The sequence below is a fragment of the Ascidiella aspersa genome, chromosome 1, assembly GCF_963924565.1.
Source record: "Ascidiella aspersa chromosome 1, kaAscAspe10.2, whole genome shotgun sequence".
NCBI lineage: Eukaryota > Metazoa > Chordata > Ascidiacea > Phlebobranchia > Ascidiidae > Ascidiella > Ascidiella aspersa.
Window position 1 is genome coordinate 25709562 of NC_139447.1, and position 16099 is coordinate 25725660.

General features: G+C 36.9%; 1 protein-coding gene across 1 annotated transcript; it reads left to right on the forward strand.

The window, feature by feature from the left end:
- Positions 1 to 2983: 2983 nt before the first annotated feature.
- Positions 2984 to 4824, forward strand: LOC146168538 (transmembrane emp24 domain-containing protein 6-like). Its single transcript, XM_083386293.1, has 5 exons — positions 2984 to 3184; positions 3320 to 3449; positions 3514 to 3659; positions 4200 to 4318; positions 4710 to 4824. The coding sequence occupies exons 1-5, from the start codon at positions 2984 to 2986 to the stop codon at positions 4822 to 4824; spliced, it is 711 nt and encodes a 236-aa protein (XP_083242419.1).
- The last annotated feature ends 11275 nt before the right edge of the window (positions 4825 to 16099 follow it).

Consider the following 16099-nt stretch of genomic DNA (forward strand, 5'->3'; position numbering starts at 1 on the left):
AAAAAATATAAAAATATTAGGCCAAGTTTGTTAAATTTTAGTTGGGGAGAAGGCTAATAGAGTGCCGAGGAAGCTGTTTGTGTGGAGCGATGCCAAAAAATCGCGTGGAACTTATAGGAAGAACAGAAGAGATTCGCGCGAAGCGCGAAAACAATTTTCATTTTAGTAGTAATTAAAACAGGCTAAAAATAAAGTTTGGATGGGTCATGAAGATCCGTCCCTGGAAAGAGTGTTTACGATACAACCAATCATGCAGCAACTCGCTCTTGATTTCGCTTAGCTTAGTATATGTATTTTAAGAAAAATAAGCCGCGGACCGGATTAATTCGCTTGGCGGGCCGTATTTGCCCAGGTCTGGCATAAAGTGTTCCGTGACTCATAAAGGTTGAAAAACAATGATCTACGGTTACCAATAGGGATTTCCGATACTCGACTTTTTATTCCGATACCGACACGCGATATTTTGAGAAAATTATATTGCGATCCGAGCCAATACAAAATGATGTCATTACTGAGCTGAAACAAGCAAAATACATAACATTGAAACATTTAAATGAAATTTTCTCCAGGTTATTTGGCCAAAATCCGGTTTTGCGCTCAAAGTTTACATATCTTACGTGGCTAACCTATAATATTTCTTTAAAAATGTAGAGTAAAAATAATTTCGTTCGATTGCAAATTGTGGCTGAAATCCACAAATTAATTTAGTATTAAATCGTTAACGATGCCCCCTGGTATCAGACGAAATCGATATTATCCCTTGGCATCGGGTATCGGCCCCGATCCGTTATGGGACATCCCTTGTAGTTACAATGACTGCATAACTCGCGAAGACCAATCTCAAATGAGAAGGATAGCAAGGAGTATATGGATCGCAAGGATTGCTAGGATATCTGGGGTTATTGGCAAGGATTAGGCTATACAACAACCTTAAGGATCGCCAGATCATGCAGTCACAACTATAATAATAGGTCGCTATAGGGCTGTGATCAATCGCAAAGATGGCTAGGATTAACGTCAATGATCGCTATATCAATTGCAATTAATGATCGTTAGAATGAAACGCAAAGACCAAGGATTGTTACCCCTTACCCTAACCCATCAATCCCGAGTCAGCAATCCCTAACCTCAATACATTCCCAGCCTCAACTCAAGAAATATTTGTTATTATTGCTATGTGATTTTGTCTACTCTTTTCCAGGGAGCTCAGCAAATGGCACCACTTTATACGGCATTGGTTGTGGTGAAATATATCTCGGATTTCAAGCGTCACTTAACTAAATGTTCCAAAACAGTGTATCATCGGAACTGACATATTAGGGCCTAAAGGTTCAGAGCATTGTAAACGTTAAAAATGAAATAAGTTAATGGCTATTCTACTGAAAAGCAGTGTTACACATACTGTAATAGAGTAAACGGCTTCGCTATGGGGGGCCAAACCAATTATTTGTATCATTTCTGGTCAACAAAAAAGAGAACTATATGGGATAGCTTTTGTACGTTCTCGAGCGAATTAACAGGCTTATTTTCTCCCAGCAAACCCTAAATAGGGTTTTAAGCCAGGGGCCGGCAACCTACGGCCCGCGGGCCGGATCGGCCCGCCGATGAAAGACAAACCGGCCCGCCGTCTCCTAGACAAATCAGACACGAGTCTATTTCACATACTTTTTGATTGATTTAACTACGTAATTGCGAAAAATTTTCGCGCTTCGCGCAAATGTTCTTAATGCGTTTGGTTTGTATACGTATTGATGATGCCTTTTCAACTAGATCAGCGATTCTTTACCGTTGCGCCGTAAAAGGATGCCAAGTGCGTCGCGGACAAACGGAAAACGTATTCAAAATTATTGGACATATATTTTTTAACATTTTTTTATTTTCGGCAATGTAATAAAAACTTGCAAAAAATTTAAAATAAATATCTGTAAAGTGTACACAGTACAATAAAATAGTTTGGTTTGAAAGTGCACCATTAGTGACAAGAAAAACAATAAAGGATACAAACACGATGCAGATTTACATTTTATTGTTCAATATTCTTCATATAGAAGCGAGTTCGTGTTAAAAACTGACTTTTACTGGAAAGTTAATTTAGTATAATTTAGAAGAGACGCCTGACTGAAATATACGACTTTGAATGGTTGTGTGGCACAAAGCCATGATCTATTGGTTTAATTATATACTTCTTTCAAAGAAGCTAAAATAAGTTAAAAACAAAATTAGGAATTTGTTTTATATATAGTTAGTGTTGTTATATACTGAATGCATGGTAAACGAATTGTAAATTAACATTTTTTTAGAAATACGCGGAAAACAAGACCATTGAGATAAAAAAAAATGCACCCGGTACCCCAAAAAAAAATCGCGCTCGCTTCGCTCGCCTGCTGCGACTTGACTTAAAACGGTTAACAAACACTAAGCTAGATTAACTTTAAATGTTATCACGTTCCCTTAAAGTAGTTTTATTACACTTTTCATTAGTAGTACGGATGACGACGTGTGAACTTGATTTTTAACCAAACGAACGCTTTTTTTTTCGCGCTTTGCGTCAACACTTTACTGCCTCTGTAAATGTAGTTAAAACGTTTTTAGGTGCAAAAAATATCCGAGCCCCCCTGATTAAAAGTTGTTCTAACATTTTAATAACACAATCCTTAGTTAACATTTGTGCGGCCCGCAGAGACCTTTCTAAGTTTGGTTTTGGTCCGCGCCTAGAAAAAGGTTGCCGACCCCTGTTTTAGGCGATAACGTGCAGTTACACTGGTTTATTTTATCCGTCGAACGACCAAGTTATGAGTTTACTTCGGAGCTTCACAATTATAAGAGAGCAAAACAAACAGCCCAGCGAATAATTGTGTAGCTAGTGACGTTTTACGGACAGCTGTCTGTAGTACCGGTTTCTCACCGTTTACTCGCAGCGCTTGTCAACGATTACGTTTACTTTTGTATTAGACTAAGTCGCTGCAACAAAAACATACTAAAAATGCACTTTGTTAATAACTTCGTACTTGCGATAATCTTTCATCTAACAAGAGTGGCCAGCTGTGAACCTACAAACTTCGAGAAGTTGGGGTCGGAAAAGCCTCAAAATGAGATCAGTTTTGCAGTAATTTTAGCAAATGGAGAGAGAAGTTGCTTTCATCAGTATGTCAACGCTGGATCTGAACTCCAAATTTCATACAAGGTCAGCTAAGTTTACAATAAAATATGCTTGAATAGTTATTGCTCTGGAATCATCCGTATGCCAGAAAAGTGAGTGGTAACCAAGATTCAACTTGGGCACCAAAAGTAATTAACGAGTACACATTGTTGTATATAGGTGCTCACTCCGTCAACAGCTATATCAGACAATGCCATAACATTGCATGTTAAAGACCCAAAAAACAAAATTGTGTTTGCCCCAAATTTGCAAGACAGATTCGAAGGGTCCATTGAAAAGACAGTTGAAGGTAATAGTAGTTTGACTAAAAATTTATTTTTAAAATGTAACAAAAATATAAAAACGTGTTTCAGGCGTTTATGATATTTGCTTTTTCAATTACGTCGGGAGGTTTCTTGAAAAAAAGACACAAATATTTATCGGAATTCTTAATCCATATGTTACTGAAGAAAAGGAGGTAGAAGGCAATGAAACCATCAATCAATACAGCAAAATGACGGTAGTAACTAACCAAATTTACAACCTCTAAAGTTATACGGGGATGTCTGACTGGGCAGATCAGGGGGGAAAGGCTAACCTCTCCCGAATTTAACAGGATAACGTACTGCTGTATACTAATTTCTCTTCATGCGAATTATATTGACGTATAATTTCTATACAGCTGTGTCAATGGCCTTCATAAATTGTTTGACCACGTTTAAGGTAATTTTATTTGAACAGACAAAGTTAATATACGAATTTTGGCCAACCATCCACAAACAATTTATTTTAACATCCCTATATGATAAATTATTCGTACTTCGCTATACAGTAATGACGTAATTTGATATCGGATTATATGGCGGTACGTTTTGTCGAAAGTATATATTTATAGAAACGAAACACCAAGTTTCGGATATATTTTATACGTATGTATGTTCTTTTAATATAGCTGTATTTTGTTTGCTTTTGGTTTGGGTCTGTAACTCTGTATATGGATTAAAATTAAAATTGGTAATATTTATGTTATTTACGGTACCATAAAACTGTATATATTTAGGATATGGTCAATGACATGAGAGCGTCCATTTTCCACGTCGGTCATTTCATGCACTTTGCACGTGCTGTTGACCAAGGTGAACTGGTCTATCGACAAATGCAGTTGCAGTTTATCAACAGGTTTGTCTCCTTAAAAAGTTCATAGTAAATAGCCGAATAAGAAATTAAGTGATTACTCTTTATCAACAAAGTATGCGATAAGAAACTTTTATAACCTGTAAGTGCCAATGTCTGCATATTTCGTTGTTTGCGAACTGATAAATGAACTGCAATGCTAAATATAATATATCAATGTAAAATGTATATATATATATGTGATAAGACGATACATTGATACAACCAAACCTATTAAATTGATTAAATTTGTTATAAAACAAAGAACCTACAATTTAACCTAACTGATGGCGACAGCACAAATACATTCCAAATGAGAAGACTATATGTATATATAGTCATCAACTTGCCACGCAAATCACCACAATTGCCTTTAAAGTTTGTTTATTTATCGCAGATTGTCTATCGGCCTGACACTAACCGTTGGGGCAGTGGCCTACCTTCAGACCTATTTCCTCAAAAGAATGTTTCGTACGAAATTAACTACACCTTCGCATAAACCAAGGGCTTGAATTTCTTTCCCATCATTGGAGAAGGGATATTAACCTATATCTGCTTAAAAATATTTTAAATATTTCTCCTATGACGATTGACGAATGATTATTTAAGACGAGCTAAACATTTTAACGAAACACAATTTATTGCCGACAGTTTAATTTACTTTGTATTTGATGTACAATAAAATTAAAGCGATATGTGTTTTTTTCTATTAATTGGCTATCTAAACGTAATAAAATAGAAAGTTTGTGAGTCGGCAGTCGGCAGTCGGCAGTCGGCAGTCGGCAGTCGGCAGTCGGCAGTCGGCAGTCGGCAGTCGGCAGTCGGCAGTCGGCAGTCGGCAGTCGGCAGTCGGCAGTCGGCAGTCGGCAGTCGGCAGTCGGCAGTCGGCAGTCGGCAGTCGGCAGTCGGCAGTCGGCAGTCGGCAGTCGGCAGTCGGCAGTCGGCAGTCGGCAGTCGGCAGTCGGCAGTCGGCAGTCGGCAGTCGGCAGTCGGCAGTCGGCAGTCGGCAGTCGGCAGTCAGCATGTTCGCGTTTTAGGGAGACACAGACAGAGCAACGTGGCTCGTTTTAGGGAGAGACAGACAGAGCAACCTCGCTCATTCTGCTCCTCATAAGCGAGTCGCCGAGCAAGTGGAAAAATAGAAAGAAACTTGTATGCTTCCAGACAGAAAAAAATTTGTTTCTTTCTATGAGAGAAAGTTTAGCATCTTACGCGAGTGCCGTCGCAAACCGGTCACGGGTGAGCAACTTTTATTTTTAAGGCGTTTGTTAGCAATTCTGGATCGATAAATGTCGCTACATATTTTGTTGCTGTGTATAAAAAATCTGTGAAAAGAGTAATTTAATTTCAATCCTTATAAGTCAAGGGACGACCAGCGCTTTGGTGTAAACCAGTGGTTCCCAACCTGGGGTCCGTGATTGGGTTGCGGTTGTTGCATATTTTGTCAGGGGTCATTTTTCAGGACCTTATTTTCAAGGGGGGTTCAATAATTGTGTCATTATAAATAGCGTTATTTACAAGGTTAATTTTTGTAATATTATATATTACACTTTGATTTATTCGTTTTACGGTTTATATTAAGTTGTACTTTCTCTTGACTTGTTTCTGCAAGCAAAAACAGATATGGGCCGAAAAATTTCTTGCCTTCACCTATGAGTTTACAGATGCAAAAGAACTTTTGATAGACATATACACATCCCAACACTTTTCCTTGACTTGTTTCTGCAAGCATAAACAGATATGGGCCGAAAATGTTCTGCATTCATTTGTGACGTACCACCTCTCCCTCAAATCACATAAAAAACAATTTATTTTCCCCCTATTAGTAAAAAAAAACCTACGATCAATTAAAAACAAAAAGTTTGATGACCCCGAAACCATAGATAAACGATGAACAAAAAAAAACATTCTCCACCCGGGAGTAAATATTTCATTAACAAAACAACATTTTTTTTAATTTGTTTTTTTTCAAACCCCATTCAAAAAAATGCACCCCAACCCTTGGGCCAAAACCACAAAAATCTACAACGTTCTTGAACATTGTTTTACTGTTTATATTCAACAACAACAACAACAATTTGACAGTACAGTAGTTGGGTAGCATAGGTATTTCAAAAGTCAATATTATGTTAATTGAGTTTAGGCAAAATTTAGGTAGGGGTCCGCAGAATTATTAATTTCTCTAAAGGGGTCCGTGATAACAAAAAGGTTGGGAACCACTGGTGTAAACAATAGGCTCACGTAAAGGCAAAAAACATAACATGTCATGAAATTTATTGCAACCGAACGTGTGCAACGTTCCAAGTAAAGACTTAAGTTTAAAACTTTTAGCAGCATATTCAACCACGCAAAATTTAGACAGAGTTCGCAAAACATCGCATTTGTTGTCGCAGTTTGAACACTAAGCAGATTTACTTTTCAAACGAGGTTTTCTTTCGTTGGACGTTAAGTACTGCTACCACACGGATCGTATACTAAACATACTTTGAATAAACATCAGGAAACCTACACGGATATCGTACAACAAGCCTTTCCAGCAATATTGTGATGGTGATTGGGGCCAAAGTCTAATGACTTCTTACAATGGGTTTATCCACGTTTTTTTCAATACATTTGTTTTTTACGTTTGACGCAGTTTAGCACCGGGATTACGTATTTGCTTAAATATCACGCTATCAAGAAAGTCTAAACAAATTGCTGCTACAACCTGAAGTTTTACGTTTGAGAGTTATTGTCCATTGACAAATGTCAAGGGTTTTCGTTACTTTAAAGATGTATGACATGCTTTGACAAGTGTTGTGTGCTATAGTCGATTGTTAAGTCGTAGGCTACCATTCAAAAACATAACACAACAACCCTAACCGAGTTTAAACTACGCAATATTTGGACCAAGTTAACAAAATATCGCGTTTATTGCAGCGGTTTAAATACTAAATAAAATTACTTTTTAAACCGGATTTTTTTTCGTTGGATGCAGTAGGGTATTTACCGTGATGAATTATTTGCTTGAATTTCGTGCAATTTGAACAATTGCTGCTACGACTTTACGTTACAATTTGGTTTGATGTTAAATACCCCATATTTTTTTTTAAATCAACGGCTATATCATGCGGCTTCAGCAAGCTTATACAATGCTGGTAGCACGTGAATTAGTAATTAAATGGTAAACGAAAAATTAACACAGCACGTTCGCGACTTTCCTTTAGTGACCTATTTCAGACACAAAACTGCTTTTTAGGTTATACGTTAATTTTTTTATCATTAGATTGTTTTAACTTAACCAAATGAAAATAGTACTGGGAAATTACGGAGAATTAGATCTTTAGAGAACACAGATAAGTCACATAATTAAACACGCCATTCCGCTTTCACATTAATGCCGCTTTCACAAAGGCTGTGAGTGTTACTCTGATTGTGGGCAAGTATAAGTTAACCGATTTTATACACACGATATGACCTGATTTGATATTTTTATTTTAGTGACACGCAGTAGAAACGTTTAGTCATAAGCAAATTTGTTATGACATTTAAAAAAATATGTTTGCATTATTTATGCCACTTATGAAGATCTCACGCTATCCGTAACATTACTTTCGGGTTATATGCTGATTACCTAACTTAGCTTCCATAATTATGGGCTATAACATGAGGCTATTAGTTTAACATGTTACAACGTAATGAGCCACAGAATGATGGATTGCTTAATTTTGTTTAAACGCAGATGAAATCCAGTTATACTTCGTACATTATGGTGGTTATTGTAGATGTAATTACATTTTAATTAGTAAGAATAACTGATAAATATTCTATTTAACCTGGGCAACGCCGGGTACTTCGTCTAGTATCTAATAAAGTCGTTCTTTACCGGTGTGCCGTTATGAAAATCTGCATTTTCAAGAAAACAATAATTTAAAGCAATAGGGCGGATAACGAAAAAGAAAGCTTAAACACTCCACTGTTTACCGAAGACAGGTACAGCACATTGAGCTCGTCGGTAAGACAGCTGTAAACGCCAGGTAATTTTCCCAGACTCATTTCCCGCTTAACACAAAGGTTTGATATAGTGCACAACTGCAGTCTCTACAAACGTGTTCGCCAATACCATATTTAAAACATTTTGAGAGCTGTTTCATATAGAAAACCGCTATTATGGTGCTGTGGTTGAACTTGGTTTCGTTAGTGATTCTGTTTGTGGTTAAATCAGAATGCGAAAGAACTGATTTTGAAAAATTAGGCGCCGACCAGTCGCGAAACGGCATAGGATTTGCTTTGGTAATTCCGGCACGAACTAGCAGCTGTTTTTACCAATACATCAATGCCGGCTCAGAACTAATGGTTTCCTACAAGGTGAGTTAAAAAGACATAGTTTATATGTATACGTTATTACGTACCCTTTGTTACGTTTAATGCTTGTTGACCGATGTTACCATTTTACATTTTCAAAACGACGCGATAATTGTAACGTGTACCTATAGTTTAAAGTGTATAATTTGAAAATGCCAGTTAATAAAATTTAAACGAAAAGACATAAAACGTTCATGCGTAAAGCACAAATGTTATTTTAATATTACTTTATATTGCGAATACTTTTCACGATTTTATTAAAAAAACGGGATAAGACATATGGGAAACCTGATTTTTCTAATTTGGTTACAATGCGAAAAAGTTTCAAGTTATGCAGTTAATACTTAAATACTAGTATATTGAGGGGGACGTTGCCTCGTACCCCCCCTTAGATTCGCTCCATCAATGTCTCAATATTTTAAATCCACCGTAAATAAACAGCCAACCATCACGACTGACGGTCTATCTAGAATCTAGAACAGTGTTTCCCAACCTTTTTTACACTTGTGCCCCCTTGGGCTCATTATTATTTAATATCGCCCCCCTCATCTTGCTTTACAGTGAAGTATTATATTAATCGTTGTCTACCATCATATTGTCTTCACTTTCGTTTCGATAAGCTGCCACTCATATTTTAGGTTGTCTAACATACATTCACTATAGGAATTTACATGAGCATGTGTATAAATTGAACAAAATTAGGACATTGGTGCCTATTAAAAAACAAAGGCATGTATACGTAACCGAACATATAACCAAACTCAGAAAGGTCTCTGCGGGCCGCACAAAATCTGGCGGGCGTCGTATTTTTTTTTCATTCATACTAATGAAAAGTGTAATAAAGGTACTTTAAGGAAATGCGATAACCTTAATTAGATAGTGCAGTTCAGTGTTTGTTAATATTTTTAAGTCCGGGCGCACCTGGTGAGCGCGAGTTTTTGGGGGTATACCGGCATTTCTTTTAAATTTCCTGCTAGTTTGTTATTGCCGAAAAAACATCAAAAAATGTTAAAAAATATATGCCTAATATTTTTATATACGTTTTCCGTTTGTCCGCGACTCACTTGGCAGCCTTCCACGGCGCAATGCTAAAGAAGTGCTGATCTAGTCGAAAGACAGCATTAAAACGTAAACTAACCGGACGTAGAAAGATCATTCGCGCGATGTATTTGAAATGGACTCGTGTCTAGTTGTCAAACAGGCGGCGGGCCGTAGGTTGGCGACCCCTGCTTTAAATATACAAACATTTTGCCGCGTATAAAACGGTAAAACGCCAGGGTTGCCAGATAGAAAAAATAAAAAAAGCCTAAATTACTCTAAAAAAAGGCCAAAAAAGCCAAATCTACTACAAACTCTAACAAGGCTATGTTTTTCCTTAAATAAATAAAAAATGCAATAAATGGTCATGCTGGTACATTGAATTTCTGTTTTTGTGGAAAATTTTCTTAATTTTTTTCTTTTTTGTAAAGTTTTCTTGACATTTTTTTTCTCTTTATGTATTTTTTTTGGATTTTTTTTCTATTTTGGCGTTAGTTTGGTATCTTCTTAACATAACACTCATGACATTTTTGAAAAAAACGAAAAAAGCCTAAAAAAGCCAAATTTCATTTGGATTTTTTTTTTAAATAAAATCCAAAGAGATTCAAAAAAAGCCTAAATTTTCAAATCTGGCTTTAAAAAAATCCTAACTGGCTGTAGCATTAAGCCTACTTTTACGTCACTATACACGTGACCATTGTCCACTGATGTGTGACCGCCGCGCCTAGCGAATTGCCTTTCCGCATTTGACAATTGATTCTACTTTATACGTCTTACTGATTAGCGGCTTGAATCACCGCTCTGTTTATCGCTGTATTTCTGAGATTTGCAACAAACAACCAACAACTTTACATAAGAAAGTCAATTATTACGTAACAATGGTCGGGAAACAAGTTCGCAGTACGGAAGTTGCCATTTAAGGTTAAAAGTTGCCTACAGTGCCGTTTGTTACTATGTTTATGTGAAACTTTTTATAAAATTTTGCCATAAGTACTTTCATGTAACGCCCCCTTATGTGCGTTCAGCGCCCCCCCAATTGAGAAAAAGACCCAAAACGCCCCCTTGTAACTCGCCAACGCCCACAAGGGGGCGGTACCGCCCACGTTGAGAACCTCTGATCTAGAACGTGTCAAAGGATACCCACACTTTTACCATGATCCAAACTAATATAGAAAATTGAGACATATGTTGTATACGCTTTCAAAAGTAAACAATACGCTTGACAGAAAACATTTAGAATTATTTATATTTTTTGTCGTTTAATTTGAATAATTAGGCTATAGTTATAGCCTACTGTTTATAAACCTTGAACCGATAGAAAAGCAATGTTTAATCATTCAGGTGCTGACACCATCAACGACGTTATCTGAAAACTCCATAACGATGACGGTGCAACATCCTAACGGACAGTATGTTATTAACTCACATTTGCAAAACAAATTTGACCAGTCCATGGATATTTCACAAGAAGGTTGTGGAGGACTGTATATTGCGTAATAAATACCGTTTACTGGTGTCCCAGCAAGTAGTTATTCTGTCTCATATTTTTCTAAAGATAGCTTTGTTTTCTAGGCATCTACGAATTTTGTTATGTAAATATGATCGGACGATATTTTGATAAGAAAACACAAATTTTTATCGGTATTCTGAATCCTTTCGTAGACGTGGTTATTGGAAATGAGACGAAGGTCAACGGTACCGAAGAGCTTTACACTAAACTTACAGTAAGATAGCAATATTGTGTTTAAATTTTGCTGTTTGGCATAGACATGAAACTACTGAAGCCTAATTATCTAATTAGTGGAACTTTTGGCTGTTTGCATAAATCTATAACGACTTTGCAATATGCTAATTGTATCGTGAGGAACACCTACCCAACTCTTAAAACAAAATAAACGCAATGTTTTATTTTTTTGCGATTTGCGTAAACATTTGGGTGATTTCGGTGCAGCAATTCATCATGGGTGTAACACAGTGCTATTCTTTTTGTCATCCAGTGTGTCGATAGTATTGTTCTAAGGCAGTGGTTCTCAACCTGGAGGTCGCGACCCCCAAGGGGGTCGCAAGGGGTTGTCTAGGGGGGTCGCCGTGTAGAATTTCAAAAAAAAAATAATCTTAAGAACTAGGCAATATGAACTAAAAGTTTAGCAGTATATAAGGTGCAAAAGCAACCGCAAGTCTAACATTAGTCTTTGTGTGGCTTTACTTTTGCTGCAGTGAACCTGTCGTGTTTATGACGTCACGATTACACTTTTCAATTAATCAATCAAGCGTAGCTTCAGTCAAACAATGTCTAATAAAAATGAATGGAAGCTCAAACCAGGGTTGCCAGAAGGCCTAAAATTCGAACCAAAAACGATAAATTGTTCTAATTTTACCTGTTGTGTCCGACGGTTTGTAAATCATTAGGACAGTAAGCTTTCTGTCTCAATTTTGCCGAATTTATTTGGAACATTGGGTGAATTAAACCACGGGATAACGAGGCCTCCAAAATGGTTTATTTTTCGCGCTTTGCGCGATTTTGATGCGTATTTCTACAATAATTCTGTGCGGCACAAAAGCTTCAGGTGTAGCCTAGTAAAGGGCACTCAAAATTGAAATTTAGGCTAACTTACAATAAAATTTGTGCTAGGTTTACAATAGGTTACATGCAAAGTATTTCTACTTTTCAGCGTTATCATAACTTTTTACATAACCTTTTCCAAAACATCTACGGAATTCCGGCAATAAAATTTTGGTTTTGCAGTTTTGGCAAAAGGAAATAGCATTTACAGAAAGCTTTATATTGCACTGCTGTTAACGTCTAACCGTTTTGTAAATTTGTAAGGAATTTTGCTGCTCACCATGAACATTTACCTCCATAGATTCCCTTTAGTCTTGCGCTAGGAAAGGCTAAATATTATTTGGCCTAAAATGACCGAATTTCACACCAACAATGTCCTAACCTTAAACCAAGCATCTGGCAACCCTGGCTCAAACTTTAGCTTGGTGTACATAGCGCATTTTGGCTAAATTTTGATACAATCCTAGTCTAGATTTTTTCCAATTTTAAAATGTGTTTTTTATTACACTCAGGTGTATGTATCACACAATATAATTGCCGCGCAAGAGGGCCGCGCAAGTTATTCAAAACTTAAAAGGGGTCGCGAGAACAAAAAGGTTGAGAACCACTGTTCTAAGGTAAACGTTTTGATAGCTAAAACATAAACAATCGTCGTGTTTGCATCAGGCACGACTGTATTCTCCAACATTCAAACACTTAAAATCCATCACTTTAGAAAATGGTTAGAGAAATGCGAAGCTCAATTTTTCACGTTGGTCACTTCATGCAATTTGCACGAACGTTGGATAAAGGTGAACTAATTTACCGAGAAATGGAACTACAGTTTATAAATAGGTAAGTTTTATATTTTAAAACTGTTAAAAATTAACTGACACATTATATTAAATGTACTTACAGATTATCAATTTTTTTGGTGTTCTTTGTCGGCGCAGTGGCCTACATTCAAACTTATTTTCTTAAAAGATTGTTTCGCCAAACAAAGTGCCTAAAACCAAGAGCATGAAAAAACAGACGATTTTAAAAAGTCAACCCTTGTGAAAAAACTGCTTTGTATTTAATTTGAGTATCTTGTATGAAACGACGTTGTGCATTTCGTTTAAATAATATGCTATCCAAAATTACTCATCGGTGATAAATTCAAGGCAGGTTAATCGAACGTTATGAATGACGGGAGTGCTGCGTATAGTTTCGGAAGGACGTATCATTGCCGAAAATTATTCTGAAGTATGCCGATTATGTACAATGTATTTGATCATGATTGCTTACTAATGTTGTTGCGTCATCACAGCAATATCGCATTATGAAGGCGTAACATTGCTTTCTGCATCTCAAAAGGATTTATGATTAAGTGTCATGTTATCTATATATGATATCGTAGATGCAGATTTATCTTGTGCTAAAGTTGGCCGAAATAAAATAATTCTATTCATTTTTGAAACAGTAATAATAGATTTCCCATCATGTTGTATCACATATGATATTAGCCGTAGCAGTAACGTGAAATTACACCTTTTTGGATTGTTATGTCCGGTAAAGTGGTTTCTTAGCGACTCGGGAACCATTGCAGTGAACTGCAAAATCCTTTGAAGACATCACCCCCTTTGAATCAAAAACAAACTTGGAAACAGTAATTTCTGCTGGTTTGTCAATATTATGCTTCTTTGTGTATATAAAAGAAACAAGAACTACATACTTATATACCCAGTTGTGCCCTAAAACGTCTTTGCATTTTTGATTAAAACTTTAGCCAATAACCAAACGATTAGACCGGATTTCAGCTACATTTAGTGCAAGACTTCGCTTAAGAACAAGAATTCTGTAGATTATTGCTTCGTGTTATGCGAACCATTGTGACGTCACTGGTACAAAAGTTCAAGCCCCTGTCAAAAAAGTCGTGGATCAAAAAGTCAAATAAGAATCGTGCAAAAGTTCGAAACACTTTTGTATTTATGTGGATAAAATCGACAAAAAACACGGTCTGGATCCGCTCCTGACATACAGTCAAGCACGTTAATTTGAATAAATAAAACACTGATTGGATAATAACTTACAATATTATAGTAGCCTAAGCATTTCTAAACGTTACCGTTTTCTATTAGATCGAGAAATTATTGCATTATCATTACGTAACAATTGTGCAACAATGTAACAAATAAGTAACAATTAGATGTGTTGGGTCGCAACTCGCACTCTCACAGTACCTAATTCAGTACCAGGGCTGCCACTCCTATAGTGGTTGATCTAGTGTTTTTTTAAATAATCTAGTGGTCTAGTGGTTTTCTTGGAGAAACTAGTGGTTTTTATCACCTTGAAATCAAGTAATATACTTTATGTTATTTCCCGCCTACTATAGTTAAAATTGATAGCTGAATGAAAAATTCTCTTTTTAAACCAAATGTGAAAAGCCTGATCATGTTATGTGATCGTCGATGGCTCGATGCTTGTTAATAACAAGTTGTTATACTGATTACTGTCAGGGTCAGGCAGCTGGCTTTGTCTAGAAATTCCTACAGCTGCCGGGCTCCACGTTCTTGGCCTAGGGCAGTGCTTCTCAGCCTATGGGTCGCGACCCAAAACTGGGTCGCTGTGTGATTTGGTTTGGTCGCCGACAGAAGTATTTCAGATGTATATTCTAATTGAGATTGGTTCGGAGAAAGATTTCTCAATGAAGCAGTACAAATAATGTCTTATAATCTTGTAATATTCAAAATTATTTATGCTAATGTCCGTTTTTTGTTCGTTGGGTTGCCAAAGCTTATCGTCATACGCTTAATATTTGGGTCGTCGCGAAAAAAGGTTGAGAAGCACTGGCCTAGGGTATAGGTAGTGCTGGCGAATTATCCAAACAACTCACCTTTTAAAAAGTCGGCCTCTAGGGAGGAATTTCTGGCAATCTCTGGTTAGGTTATAATTATTTATAGTGAATAGAACTGCCCCCAAGGCCAAAACCCAATCTTGGCTCGTACCCTTTTATTGTACTTTGCAGTTCGATTGATGCCATAGTCGGATACAGCAAACTTTAAGGATGTTGTATAAGTGTTGACAGAACTCCACCACATAACAACAAGTTTTTATCGCCAACCTTTTTAAACTTTGAATAATGACAATTTTAAAGCCTGACTGAAACCGTACAAGACTGATAGTGATAGATAGATATACAGAAATATGCTAAGTTTGCGATATAAAGTTAAAACAACCAAACAAAGAATGACCTTTTAATGCACTGTACATAGACAGCATTATGCATAAAAAGAACAATACTACAAAACTCAAAACCACTGTTATTGCTACATTTTTTAAGTAGAGCCCAAGAAATATTTAACAAGAAAAGGCAATGCTTTTATTAGCTGGATTTATGGCTGAGCATCACACACGTTTCGCAAAAGCAACGCAGCCAAGCAGGGGCGCCCGCAGAAAATTTTCCAGTATGACGTCATAGAATGGGGATTGCAAGACGTGATAAAAAAACTAATCAGAAACAGCCAAATACGTCCAGCAAAAGCGACCACGTGCGTCGTCAACAATTCTGTCAGACGCCAGCTGACACGGTAACTTCAGGCAAAAAAAACAAACCAAGACCGTGAAATATCTGTGATTAATTGTGGTAGAATCACACATAATTCGACTATCAGCAGCGCAGTTTTCAAGTTCCATGAACGGAACGAGCGCTAAATTACAAGCACGTCTATTACCACCTGCAATACCAAACGAAGATCGTTTTTTTCCGGGTGTTATTATGCCACGATTAGCGCAACAATTGCGCCGAGCTGTGTGCCAAGTCAGCTAAATTACAAGCCGCGGTTGAGGGGAAATAAGTTGTTGCCATTGCACACTTAGCACAT